General features: G+C 41.4%; 1 protein-coding gene across 1 annotated transcript; it reads left to right on the top strand.

The window, feature by feature from the left end:
• Positions 1 to 936: 936 nt before the first annotated feature.
• aldh18a1 (aldehyde dehydrogenase 18 family, member A1) lies at positions 937 to 12946 on the top strand. Its single transcript, XM_070927188.1, has 17 exons — positions 937 to 1027; positions 2549 to 2700; positions 3322 to 3471; positions 4135 to 4239; positions 4377 to 4535; positions 5182 to 5272; positions 5690 to 5814; positions 6074 to 6218; positions 6622 to 6695; positions 6936 to 7035; positions 7510 to 7730; positions 7964 to 8101; positions 8305 to 8500; positions 8694 to 8815; positions 8978 to 9164; positions 12499 to 12594; positions 12750 to 12946. The coding sequence occupies exons 1-17, from the start codon at positions 937 to 939 to the stop codon at positions 12944 to 12946; spliced, it is 2349 nt and encodes a 782-aa protein (XP_070783289.1).
• The last annotated feature ends 1702 nt before the right edge of the window (positions 12947 to 14648 follow it).

Here is a 14648-nt window from a genome sequence, read left to right as displayed (position 1 = left end):
GTATTGAATAAATGACCCTGTAATGTTGTTTTATTCTAGCAAACCTCATTGATTTTTATTTTATTTTCTCACAGGTCTCCCCAGATATACTTTTTATGGCCCTTCTGTGCACACTTTACCTCTCCCAACATGTATGAAGTTCTTTCATTTTGAAAAACTCTGTGAATGGCAGAGGACATAAAACTGCTTTTGTCCGGATATATGTTTTGTAACATGTGCTGCTATCCCAACATAAAGAATTTCAAAAAAAAAAAAAAAAAAGGCAAGGTTTTATTTTGAAATGTGAGACTTTAAATGACACTTCCGTTGTTCTTCCGCATTTCGCTGGGTGGCCTGACGCAATATCCTGCCACTTCACCGCCAATTTACGAGGATTACTCTGTTGAAAACCGCATTTTATTTTAATGTCAACGCGACCAAGTGTGAGAAATTAATCGTTATCATTAATTAAGTAATGTACTCACGCTGTGGCAACGTTAGTGAGGCCGGCGTTTGTACCTGAAATTATAGTCGTTGCAAACTGCAGTGACAGTTTCATCAGCAGCTCTTTAGTTAGGGGAGGAGTCGTGCACATGCAGAGCCCACCTCTGTTTAAGTATTTGTGTGATAAATGAAAGAATAACGGGTTAAAGAAGATGAGCAAGACTCAATAGAAGACGTTACACAGGACAAGCTAAACTGGGACTTAAGTAAGAACAAACGCTCTTTATTACTTTACCTTCTTGGGAACCAGTAGGATATTAATATTCTGGCAGTACATTGGGATACAAGGGCTCACCTCTCATGTTGCCATTTAGATATAATACACGAATTTATCTAATAATCTAATTTCTCAGGTAAATACCACAGTTTAATGTATTTGATGCTGATATTGTGTGTGTTTCTCACTCTCTGCATGTCTCTTTGTGATAGTACAGAGACAGCAATAGAGTGACCATGCTGCTGCGAAGGCTGACTCTGTGTTCAAGAAACTCACTGGATTTCCAGAGACACGTATGCCGGTTGCTCACCAGATCACTGACACAAGGCAAGCAATGCAGTGCCACACTGTGATACAGTATATCCCATATAAACACTGTATAGACTACACCAGATCTTTATATAACAACAGAGGATTCTGTTGTTATATAAATATCTTTATTAGTCATCCGTCAGAATATTAAACTATTTTCATATGGGATTAATCATTTAAATCATTGTTTTTTTAGTCCTAGCTTCTAATTTTGAGGATTTTCTGCATTTCTTTGTTTTGTGACAGTAAACTGAATTTGTTTTGGATTGTCTTGGATTGTTGTTTGACAAAACAAGCAATTTTCACACATCACCTTGGGCTCTAGCGGCCTGTGATGGAACATTTTCTAGAAATTAACAACTGTTTTGATTATTTATTAAGCCATTTATCAAGCATAACTGCCAAACATTTACTTTTCTCTGTTTTATATCATTGTGAATTTAAAAATGTTTTTATTTTTTACTGTTGCTCAGACAAATAAGCAATGTGAAGAAGTCACTTCAGGCTCTGGGAAATTGTGATGGGCACTTTGTTATGTTTTTTTGACATTATATAATCTACATGATTTATTAATTAATTGAAAAATAATAGAAATTAATTAATAATGTAAATAATTAGTTTCAGCCTTAAAAGGCACTTGCTTACACATTCGAGAACTTCTTTCAGTGTTTTCTACTGAAAGTAGATGAATAAGTTCCTGATTGTGTCTATGATTTTATCAGTACCAGTGCAGGAATATGTAGTGATTTTCAGAAGTAGACCTGATAAACTGCTGTTGTAACAAACTGTGCAGTCTTTGAGATGTTTTCTGAACTACTAGTCTGTACAAGATGTCACGGCCTCTCTCTCACTCTGCCCGCCTCTCTCATGCGCCTCATTGCTCCAGAGAGATGTGTAATGTCAGCACAGGCTTTTCTGCTTGCTCTGCTGATGTGGCAGTTTGAAGGCTGTGATTATCTAGTTTCCCAGGTTACAGATGGACATAGGGGAGGGCTTTACTCTCTTTGTCTCAGTCATGTAATCAATGAAACAAAAACCCAGCAAAACATGCACGTTTGCTCAGTTATGTAATGTTTGCAGTGTTTTGTGTGGAAATGTATACGCCAATATAATGATACATCAGAAAATGTGTTTGTAGTTTTTTTGTTTTTTTTTAAGCACAGTTTTCAAACAGTTGAAGGTGCCTTCACCACTACATTGTTTATTTCTTCTTATTATTTTGCTTTCTGGTTTTATTTTCAGTAGGTTTCTATTAAAATGGATCTCCTAACTTAAGTGCCCCATGTAAATTAGATGTGAGAAGGTGAATATGTAGTCATGGAAAGTTTTGACAGAACCTTTAGTGAGTCTGCCTTTCAACATCTGTTGATTAATTAACCACAACAAAATGTTTTGGATTTCTCCTCAATAACCAGTCTATCTTTTTCTATTTGGGCCTCATTCCATTGTTGCTCAAAGTTACTTGAACATTGAAATAATTGATAAAACACTTTTTTCACCAGTAATATAAAAATAACATCTTCTCCCTCTATACAGTTCCCCAGGGGAGGGCCCATGGCAGCTCCTTTGCACACCGCAGTGAACTGCGTCAGGCCAAGAGGGTCGTAGTCAAGCTCGGCAGTGCTGTGGTCACCCGTGGCGATGAATGCGGCCTGGCTCTGGGGAGGCTGGCCTCCATTGTGGAGCAGGTGAGAGGCCAAATACCAGCACAAACTGTACTTTAATGAAGTATAAAATTTAGGCTCCTGTACAAAAGTCTTGATAGGGATGTGTGTCCATGATTTTCCCATCCACTGCAGTTTATGTTGACCTGTGGTCCAGCTCACAAACATACATATTTATTTTTCTGATTCTAACTGTCTGGTCATGCAGATAGTTTTAGTTAACATCTTTCTCTGGAAACACTGTTCTTGTTACTCGGGATAATCCACCAAACATGCTGTGAACAGTTTTCATATGGATTGTTTTTTTGGTAGAGAATAGCTCCAATGAAAACCATTTGTTTCTGGAAACGGACATTGCATGTCAGTTTTTAAATGTAACTTTCCTTGCTTTGAGCACCACAAGAGTAATTCCATTCAGCCCTTTGTATTGGGGTAGAGGCAAAAATCTCAAAACATCGACAAGTAAAACAAAAAAAAAACATCATGGCTTGTTACCACTATGGGAAAGTAAGAAAATTGGACTTTTTGTAATTGGGGTGAACTGACCTTTAAAGCTGAATCCTCAGTGAGTCTGACCAAAAAATAAAAAAACCTGTGGAGCCCAGCTGTGGTGTATGGGTCCTAATTGGGTGTATTATTGTCTAGGTGGCCATGCTGCAGAATCAAGGCAGGGAGATGATGATTGTCACCAGTGGAGCAGTGGCCTTTGGCAAGCAAAGATTAAGACATGAGATCCTGCTGTCCCAGAGTGTTCGACAGGCGCTGCACACAGGACACAATCAGCTCAAAGACATGGTAAGAAAAGGGTGGAGGAAGGTGCTGAGGCTTATGGTAACGTTAAAGTATAAATCAACACCATATGCTTTTTTTCTTGAATACTATGGATGGATACAGTGCTGGTGACACCTGTCGAATATAATGTAATACAGTATAATAGCCTGTGATAAATGCTACCTTCTATGAAGCATAATGTTCAGTGTTTCTTGAGACAGTGTAAAATTGATGTTGGTCCACCTCTGGTAAGTAGGCCTAGTTTATGCTATGGTGCCATTGATTGTCTTGCAATATAATGCTTTTGTTTGACAGTTCATTCAACCAAACATACAGTACTGCATTTCACTACAGATTTGTATGCTAAATATTAATACTGTCATCCGTTAGGCCAGCTTTTAGATAGTTCTCTCTCATATTATAGACTCTGTTACATACAGTATTCTTTGTGTATAAATGATGTCAGGGTATGTGGATACAATTTCTTTTTTACAATTAGTTTTTTGACACACCAGCTTGCTTGGCCACACCCTACTGATAACCTAAAGAACACCTGCGCAGGCGTGGCATGGTTTGATTAAAGTGTGTCTCTGGGCAGCCAAAAAGCTGAAAAGATGATAATCTCTTTGCTCAACTCTGTACTTTAATCAATGTAACCAGACGTCTACTGCTGCATTTGTGTTGCAGTCTTTGCCAGTGCTGGAGGCCCGGGCCTGTGCTGCAGCTGGACAGAGTGGCCTGATGGCCCTGTATGAGGCCATGTTCACCCAATACAGCACTTGCACTGCACAGGTACTTTATACTTCATAGCAAAATAATCACTTTGAAATGCTGAAGGAGCGTATGTATTTTGCAGAGTAACATATTTGAATCTTCTGTCTCACTCACTGTTCGTTCTCTCTGCTCTCTCCCTCCTCCTGTGCTGCCAGGTCCTGGTGACAAATCTGGATTTCCATGATGACGAAAAGAGGCAGAACCTGAACAGCACACTGCAGGAGCTGCTGCGCATGAACATCGTGCCCATCATCAACACCAATGATGCTGTGGTACCCCCGCCGGAGCCCAACAGCGACCTGCAGGGGGTAAATGTGGGTACAGACAGTAGGGGGGCTACGCTGGTAGTGGTGACAGTGGTTGTGGCAGCAGGGGTGCTGAAGGGGGTGGTAGAGAAGTGTTTATAGTGTACACAGACACTTTTCATTAGCTACAGTATTTTCTATCATCCACACACACACACACACACACACACACACACACAGAAACACCTCTGCCACCCTGCCTCACCTCATCAGCGCTGCCCTCATCCATTAAGGCATGTGCATGCAGGGATGGGATGATGGCAGTGCATGCAGTCACTGGGGAGGAGGTGCTGTCAGAAGGGGCCGGTACTAACTCCTGTAGGTAGACTCCTCCTTTACATGTGCTCCTGCAGAAATAACTAACACATCTTTTTCTTGGAGATAATTCTACCTCACATTCTCTGTCAGTTTTGTTTTCTTTTTACACACTTAGCTGCTGGCAACACAGCCAGCTTGTTTAATACAAATAGTACCATTACACAGCTTAAATAAATGTCTGTATTTGGTAAACAAGTATTTAGGCATTTGTTTCTATTTCTCAGCTTCCCCTAGCCCTTAAGAAAAGGCCCAGATGGGTAAATGGCAGCTGGCTGACTTTCTGCCGACTGCTTTTCCACCTTTAGGAGCTTACATCAGCAATTTTCTGGTTCTGTAGGTGATCAGCATTAAGGACAACGACAGTCTGGCGGCGCGGCTAGCTGTAGAGATGAAGGCTGACCTGCTCATCGCACTGTCTGACGTGGAAGGTATGTGTGTTACCACAACAACAGTCTGGGTCAGCAGTTAGGTAACAACACCATCTGTCTGCACTTTTCACCGGGGGGAAAAAAAAACACCCCTCTCAGGGCCAACTGAGAGTCATGAGGGAGACAAACACAGACCTTCTGCCTTCATGTTTGAAATTGATGCTGATGAGGTTGTCACAAGATGTGTGAACGTGTCAGAGGGTCCATTCAGTATCAATTTAATAGATTTTGAAGGCTGAGAATCATTATCATATCAAATTTAACTTTATAATCAATGAATTGATTTATTTACCAGTTACATAACCCAGGCACTAGTGTACAGTATGTGTGACATAGGTTTTGGGGTTATGTGTCATGCTGCGTATTTTAGACCCATGTGTGAGCAAGTAAGTTGTGTAAGAATTGTTGATTTCTTAGGACTGTACAACAGCCCCCCTGGAACAGATGACGCCAAGCTCATTGACATCTTCTACCCTGGAGACCAGCAGTCCATCACCTATGGTACAAAGTCCAGAGTTGGGATTGGGGGCATGGAGGCCAAGGTATGTTAAAAGTCCTCAGTCACTCGTTAAAAAACTGTTTATTTACATTCAAGTTAAAAGCCTTGTAGACATTCTTCAGGCGGGACGCTTCTTGTACTATGGATTGTTTTTTTGTTTTTAAATGAGACACCAAAAAAAAAAATATATATTGTCCTGCTTCTTTATGTAATGAACGTCTAAGGTAACATATGGTTTTGGCATTTATGTCGACATTGTTGAGACTTTAAACAGACCTTTTTAAAATGGTGTTTTTCTGCAGGTCAAGGCTGCCCTCTGGGCCCTGCAAGGTGGCACCTCAGTGGTTATTGCAAATGGCACGCACCCCAAAGTAACAGGTCATGTCATCACTGACATTGTGGAGGGGAAGAAGGTGGGAACCTTCTTCTCTGAGATCAAACCTGCTGGTGAGTTCACCTGGGTAGCGTGCTTTCTCACTCAACCTCTTCTCACATTAGTATTATTGCAGCCATGCTTAAGCTGCAGCTTCTGTGGTTTTATAGACTAAATCAACAATTTATTAGGCACACCGAGCTACAGTGAACCCAGTCTAATACAGCAGTCCTGCAATAAATCCTACCTTCAGGTTATAGTGCTCAGCTTGTCTTGAAACTGTTTTCAAGTGGTGTTGATTAAAATTTTCAGCCATTTTGGAGGCTCTAGTTTGTGATGCTGTCGAGTTGTTTTTGTGTTTCTGAAATTTTTATTGCTGTTGTATAAAACTACATTAGTTTTAGCTTGGTGTACCTAATAAACTGGCAACTGAGTGTACGTTGAGTGAAGTCTGTCCTGTCCCTGAACCTTCACCAGGCCCAACTGTGGAGCATCAGACAGAAATGGCACGTAACTCTGGAAGAACCTTGGCATCTCTGCACCCAGACCAGGTGGCACATTATTTTGAATAAGAACAAAAATGTCTATTCTTGTGTTCAGTTGACATTATTAGATCAGTCAACATCAGTAGTTGTTTTTTTGAGGATGTCAGTTTATTTGTAAAAATATGTCAATATAGGTTATAAACACTGGTTAGTCCTTAACTTTGAGATATAGAGAAACGCTGACCCCTTGTGGGTAGATGTGCTACTTGCTCAAACTGCCTGTATTTTGGTTGACTGTGTTGACAGAGGAGTGAGATCATCTGCCATCTAGCAGAGCTGTTGACTGAAAGGAAGGAAGAGATTCTGGCTGCCAACAAGATGGACATGGACCTGGCTGTAAATGCAGGTAACAGAGTGCCACATTCAGTCAGTTTGTCTAATTTATAGAGGATGTAGAAGCGTGGAACCCAGCAAGGTTTGCAGCAGTGTTAGAAGTTTTTGGAGTCTGTAATATTTACTTAGCAAAATAATTTTTTTTATGTTGGCACTGAACTAACTATTGTTTTGCAGAGGAAAGTGTGGACATGTACCCCCTGGAGTTTTAGGTCCTTACAGTGAAATGTAAGCTCTTGTATCTATAAACAGATTTTTATCAATAGATTCTTCTCTGGCAGGAAATAATCAAATCCATTTGTCATTACTTTCTTACTATTGCAGCAAACTTACCTAACAGATGTAAAAAATTTCAAAATGGACAGTTCAATTCATATCTCTCCACCAGAGGGCGACTCTTTCACTTTCCCTCTCAATGGATTGCCTGAGTTAAGAGTTGGATCCCATGTCGCCTGAACTGTAACCCAGCTCTCCCTTCTTTATGCAGGCCATTTGCCACCAGCCATGCTGAAGCGCTTAAGCTTGTCACCAGCCAAACTTAACAGCTTGGCCATAGGTCTGCGCCAGATAGCTGTGGCCGCCCAGGACAGTGTGGGTCGTGTGCTGCGGAGGACCAGGGTGGCTCACAACCTGGAGCTGGAGCAGATTACTGTGCCCATCGGCGTTCTTCTGGTCATCTTTGAGGCCCGACCTGACTGCCTGCCACAGGTATCCAGGCAGAGCTGCCGTAACACAACCAGATCTGGCAATTTAAGATAGATATGTTTTTTAGTTTGGCAAATGCAAACATATAAAATATTAATAAATGTCAAATACATTTTGTTATCAAATACTGTGTTTTCTATGTATGTTCCAACAAATTTCACTTGATTCTCATTAATTTTTAGACTTTCTTGAAATGGCTGCAGTAATATCACAAACCTTGTGTCTTTTTTCTCCAGGTATCAGCGTTGGCCATAGCCAGCGGCAACGCCCTCCTGCTGAAGGGAGGCAAGGAGGCAGCCAACACCAACAGAGTCCTCCACCAGCTCACCCAGGAAGCCCTTTCCATGCACGGAGTTGTAGAGGCTGTACAGCTGGTAAAATTTGTCTCCTTCACATTTTATTACCAGGCAGTACAAATCCTATATAGCACATTGGACAGGGAGAACTCAGAAGTCTGGATGAAACTGATTATCTCAATCAGCCTGAGAAATCCTGATTTGTGCGTCTGTATTTCTAATAAGTACACTAATCGTAAACTTATAGCTGCTGTGGTTGACAAACCTGTATTTGTTACAAGGTGAGCACTCGCGAGGAGGTGGAGGATCTATGCCGACTGGACAAGATGATCGACTTGATTATCCCTCGAGGTTCATCCCAGCTGGTGAGGGACATCCAGCGGGCGGCCAAGGGCATCCCGGTGCTGGGTCACAGCGAGGGAATCTGCCACGTCTACGTCGATTCAGACGCCAGCATTGACAAAGTCATTAAAATTGGTCAGCATATGTAAATCTCCCTGCTGACTAATACTGTAGAAGTTCATGTGTACACTTCGACTGTTTTAGAAAATTAACAAAACTCCATTAATTAGTAAAATTGTGGCTGTGGTACCGGCCAGTTCTGCCAGAAATGTATGTTTTATTCCAACTATGAATATGTCAGTAATTGACTGATATTTTCCCATTCCAGTCAGAGACTCAAAGTGTGACTACCCAGCTGCATGTAATGCCATGGAAAGTCTGCTGATTCACAGGGACATCCTCAGGACCCCACTCTTTGACCAGATCATTGACATGCTGCGCACTGAACGGGTAAAGCATCAAATGCATACACATTAGTCCACTTTCACATTAGTGCAATATGTCAACATAAAATAATATATATTTTTTAAATATACTTTTAATGAATTTTAATGAATATTTTTGTTTAGGAGAACAATGTATTTATCTTATTTATCTGTGTTGTGTCACTAGGTGAAGATTCATGCAGGCCCTCGGTTCGCCTCCTACCTGACATTCAGCCCATCTGAGGCAAAGTCCCTGCGGACAGAGTACGGTGACCTGGAGTGCTGCATGGAGGTGGTGGACAGCATGCAGGAGGCTGTGGACCATATTCACAAGTATGGCAGCTCCCACACAGACGTTATCATCACAGAAAATGGTAGGTGGCCTAGTGTGTGTTCGTGCTAGTATTTTTTTTTCATTAAATACATTCTATCAATTTGCATTTTAAAAAGAGAAAAACAAATGACTCAAACGATGCAGTCTCCTATCACTTTGATCATATCCTACCTCACTATTGTCTGAACGGCACTGGCCAGTCTTCGTCAATCTTTTCGTGCTCCATGCCTTCTCATGTAGATGTCTGATATTCATCAAGTTCTCACTCTCTTGATTACCTTTCCCTGTCCGTCTCACTTTCTGCCACAGTGACTAATGAGCAGCAACACTTTGTTGTCGGGATGAGTGCACAGCCTCCCTGTGTGACTCCAGTGTAGGGGACAGAGCCCATTTAAAATGTACAGTGCATCCGGAAAGTATTCACAGCCCTTCACTTTTTCCACATTTTGTTATGTTGCAGCCTTATACCAAAATGGATTAAATTCATTTTTTCCTCAAAATTCTACACACAACACCCCATAATGACAACGTGAAAAAAGTTTATTTGAGATTTTTGCAAATTTATTAAAAATAAAAAACCTGAGAAATCACATGTACATAAGTATTCACAGCCTTTGCTCAATACTTTGTTGATGCACCTTTGGCAGCAATTACAGCCTCAAGTCTTTTTGAATATGATGCCACAAGCTTGGCACACCTATCTTTGGGCAGTTTCACCCATTCCTCTTTGCAGCACCTCTCAAGCTCCATCAGGTTGGATGGGAAGCGTCGGTGCACAGCCATTTTCAGATCTCTCCAGAGATGTTCAATCGGATTCAAATCTGGGCTCTGGCTGGGCCACTCAAGGACATTCACAGAGTTGTCCTGAAGCCACTCCTTTGATATCTTGGCTGTGTGCTTAGGGTCGTTGTCCTGCTGAAAGATAAACCGTCGCCCCAGTCTGAGGTCAAGAGCGCTCTGGAGCAGGTTTTCATCCAGGATGTCTCTGTACTTTGCTGCATTCATCTTTCCCTCTATCCTGACTAGTCTCCCAGTTCCTGCCGCTGAAAAATATCCCCACAGCATGATGCTGCCACCACCATGCTTCACTGTAGGGATGGTATTGGCCTGGTGATGAGCGGTGCCTGGTTTCCTCCAAACGTGACACCTGGCATTCACACCAAAGAGTTCAATCTTTGTCTCATCAGACCAGAGAATTTTGTTTCTCATGGTCTGAGAGTCCTTCAGGTGCCTTTTGGCAAACTCCAGGCGGGCTGCTATGTGCCTTTTACTAAGGAGTGGCTTCCGTCTGGCCACTCTACCATACAGGCCTGATTGGTGGATTGCTGCAGAGATGGTTGTCCTTCTGGAAGGTTCTCCTCTCTCCACAGAGGAACTCTGGAGCTCTGACAGAGTGACCATCGGGTTCTTGGTCACCTCCCTGACTAAGGCCCTTCTCCCCCGATTACTCAGTTTAGATGGCCGGCCAGCTCTAGGAAGAGTCCTGGTGGTTCCGAACTTCTTCCACTTACGGATGATGGAGGCCACTGTGCTCATTGGGACCTTCAAAGCAGCAGAAATTTTTCTGTAACCTTCCCCAGATTTGTGCCTCGAGACAATCCTGTCTCGGAGGTCTACAGACAATTCCTTTGACTTCATGCTTGGTTTGTGCTCTGACATGCACTGTCAACTGTGGGACCTTATATAGACAGGTGTGTGCCTTTCCAAATCATGTCCAATCAACTGAATTTACCACAGGTGGACTCCAATTAAGCTGCAGAAACATCTCAAGGATGATCAGTGGAAACAGGATGCACCTGAGCTCAATTTTGAGCTTCATGGCAAAGGCTGTGAATACTTATGTACATGTGATTTCTTAGTTTTTTATTTTTAATAAATTTGCAAAAATTTCAAAAAAACATTTTTCACATTGTCATTATGGGGTGTTGTGTGTAGAATTTTGAGGAAAAAAATTAATTTAATCCATTTTGGAATAAGGGTGTAACATAACAAAATGTGGAAAAAGTGAAGCGCCGTGAATACTTTCCGGATGCACTGTAGATCGGATGCCAAAACACAGTTTAAAAGGCTTGTCCCTGTCACAACTTTGGGTCACGTTTAAACACATTTTTGTGTGCGAGCCATCACAATGCAGGTTTCTAACTCATGTTGATTGAAACATTCTGTGCAGTCTCCAGAGTATTTCCTGACTTAAAGGCTGTGGCCATAATGCATGTTGACAGGATTGAAGACTAACATGTTGCCATTTTTATGACATGTTGATTTCTCAGGCAATCTTTAGGAATATCAAGAAATCTTGATGGGAACTAAAAGTGTCCCATAAACATGGGACATCGTTTTTTGCTCACATAAATAGCAGTGTCTGTAATATGGATGGACTGCAACAAAAGGAACTGTTCTAAGTACATAATAAAAATGCACGGACAGCCTGAGGTACAAATCGCTCATAAAAGGTTCAAATAAAAATGCGCAGAAGATTCCACATGCTTCTTTATGTGACTGGAATAAAACAGTGAGCAGCATTTGAAAAGAGAAAGTGAGTTGTTCACATTTCTACATTGAGGATTTATTCTCACCTGCTGTGGAGGATGTGCTGCTGCCATCTGGTGACCACAGAAGGTACCTCAATATATCAAAATGCACTCAGTTGTTTGTGTCAGTGTCAGCTAATGTCCAAGTAGAGAGAGAGAATTATACGAATGATGGCTACAATAGAAATATAGATACACTGGATGCAATCAGGGCATAGATAGATGGATGGGTAGATAAGATAGATACTGAAGATAGATATACTATAGATGGGTATATCAGTACGATAGATACATGCACAGACCGACAGATTAGTGGATAATCTGTGAAGTCATCAAGAGAAAAACCTGCCTTGAAAATTCAGCCTGATTTTATTCACTAATACAGTCTTTACTATTTAAATCTAAATAAGCTGTATTTAATTTTTAAAGCCACATAGCAACTCAAGGATTTCTCCTGATGACATTTTGGACCCATAGACTTGTCCACATCATTCTGTCCAAGATGATAAAAATGATTTGTACAGTTCACGTTTTAAGAGCTTGTAGCACTGGGTGTTTACTAAAAATGACATCGGTAGCGGTATTTGTGATTGTAGGTGCAGCAACAAATACCTGTATTATTTTATGAAATCCTCAGAACTGCAGATATAGGTTTTCTATACGCTATTGCTCTTTTTCTGTGTGTTAATGCATTATTTCAACTCAGTTTCTATGGCATAACTACAATGACTAATTGTCATTATCACAATCATGTTGTCTCTCTGATCTAATGCCTGAAAGGCATTAGATCAGAGATATATGGTTGTGAGCTTGTAGCACCAATAAGTTGTCTTTCTCTTACAGAGGACACGGCGGAGAAGTTCCTGCAGCAGCTGGACAGCGCCTGTGTTTTCTGGAACGCAAGCTCACGTTTTGCTGATGGCTACCGCTTTGGACTAGGTATGTGGTGGTCTTATCATCATATGTCTTTTGTTGCCTCTTTTCCTGTGAAATCGTTTTCAACAGCCTGCATATTCTTACTGATATTTGTTATTCTTTCTTTGAACTCATGTGATATGATGTTTACCATTCTCTTCCTCTGTCTTTGTCTCTAGGAGCAGAGGTCGGTATTAGCACAGCTCGTATCCATGCCCGGGGCCCTGTGGGCCTCGAGGGCCTGCTCACCACCAAGTGGGTCCTGAGAGGTGACGGACACACAGCAGCCGACTTCTCTGAGAATGGTACCATGAAATACCTCCATGAAAACCTGCCTGTCGGGCAGCCTCTTGCTGGGCAGAGGGACAGCAACTAGACCAGAGACACTCACTTGGCCTTAAGGCTGAATTCATACCAAATCAGCTGTTTCAAAAACAGTCCTCCCATTCATTTGAATGTGTGTGGTGTGTTAAGGCTGCAGCTGTGGGGACCGCATGGGATGCTGGAAAAAGTTGAAACAGAACTACAACTTTTGGAGAAAGAAATCCCAACGTCAAGCTTTTGTGGCCAATCAGAAGACGCCTACGGGAGGAAGAATCTTGTTTCCCATGTAGCATTGTAGCATCCCACTGTTTACTAAGCAACAGTGAAGATGGAAGAGAGACTGATTCCAGAGCAGTACAAACCTGCCATGAGGGAGTACAAAGACGTTAATGGCAGTGCATTCCCGTGGTGTTGTATCGCTCTTCAACTTGCGTAGTGACACTCCCACACTGCCACACAACCCTGCGCTAAACACTGCAACCCCTGATTTAGTGTGAATTCAGCCTAACATTGGTCAAAATGGTTTGCATTGCCCACCAGCAGCTCCCCCTGGGTCTTGTTGAGGATAATGGCTGATGTCACTTTTTTTTAAACCTCTGAAGCACACTGCATGGAGAGAGACGCTTAACACACCAATGGTCCATTCTATCAGCACAACCCGGAAGTTGTCCCTCTTCAGACTATATACTGTTGTTCACAAGAGTTTACAAATGTTTTAAATTCTACCTCAGCTTATGATACTTTTATATGAGTTAGGCAAGTGACCCTCATAGGCTCCTGCAGGAGGTATGATGTGGCAATGACAACACACACAGACATTTTGACTTTCTCTTGGTTTCATCAAATCCTGGTGTGCTGCAGATTTTAAGATTTCCTGTATTAAAACTTAATTGCATTATTAAAATGTATAGTATGACAAACATGTATACAAAAGTATTAGAAATTTACCAGTTTTATTTTATAGCAATGTAAGTCAAAATTCACACCAGCTTGTATGCATCCATTTTATTTACCATTTTTTTTTTTTTATTTGATCATTGTTACAAGTTGTGCTCATTTTTCCATGCTTTGCTGCCTTCCTGTTTGTTCCTTGTGGCGCCCAAAGCCTCTGTCAGAACAGGAACAGTAATTGACAAGCTGCCTCCTTCAAGCTGGAGGGTTGAACGTGACTGCTTTTAAATTAAGCTCTGTAACATTCCAGCCTCTGAGCTCCTATCTGATGTCTTGCAATGCACACTTAAGGATTGGTTTGGGTTGTTTAATAGCAGTATTGTAGAATTAAAAAAAAAAGGTTGAAAAAGAATATTTTTTGGGATATTTTCCTTACTTTCTTTGATTTTTGCAGTTGAAATGTTGAGGATTTATACACGTATGTTCTTCTCTGTCCTGGCACTAGTGTTTCTACTTTCACAAAGAACACAAATTAATGGGGGAAAAAAAGTCGTACTGATCTGAAAAACAGATGTCTAAAAAGGGCCTTTTTAAAGTTGCCCATAGGGGAATTCGCATTGCTGGAAGTGGGGCAAGGAAGATGGAAGACAATACTATAGAGGTTTAATTATCCAGCCATCAGAAATGAAAAGAGGGAGAAGGAGAACTGAGACTAATAATGGAATCACAGGCTTATGTTCTGGGTTTCTCTGTTTCTTTCGTTTTCTGTCTCTTTTCTAGTATCTAAAGAATTCATTCTCCAAAACGCACTACTTACCCTTCAATCAGCCTCCCATCACTAAGTCCAAAGGGTTCAGAGATGA

This window comes from Enoplosus armatus, chromosome 20, assembly GCF_043641665.1.
Source record: "Enoplosus armatus isolate fEnoArm2 chromosome 20, fEnoArm2.hap1, whole genome shotgun sequence".
In the NCBI taxonomy this organism is placed as follows: Eukaryota; Metazoa; Chordata; class Actinopteri; order Centrarchiformes; family Enoplosidae; genus Enoplosus; species Enoplosus armatus.
The sequence above is the reverse complement of the archived record's forward strand: the minus strand, read 5'-3'. Positions and strand labels throughout refer to the sequence as shown.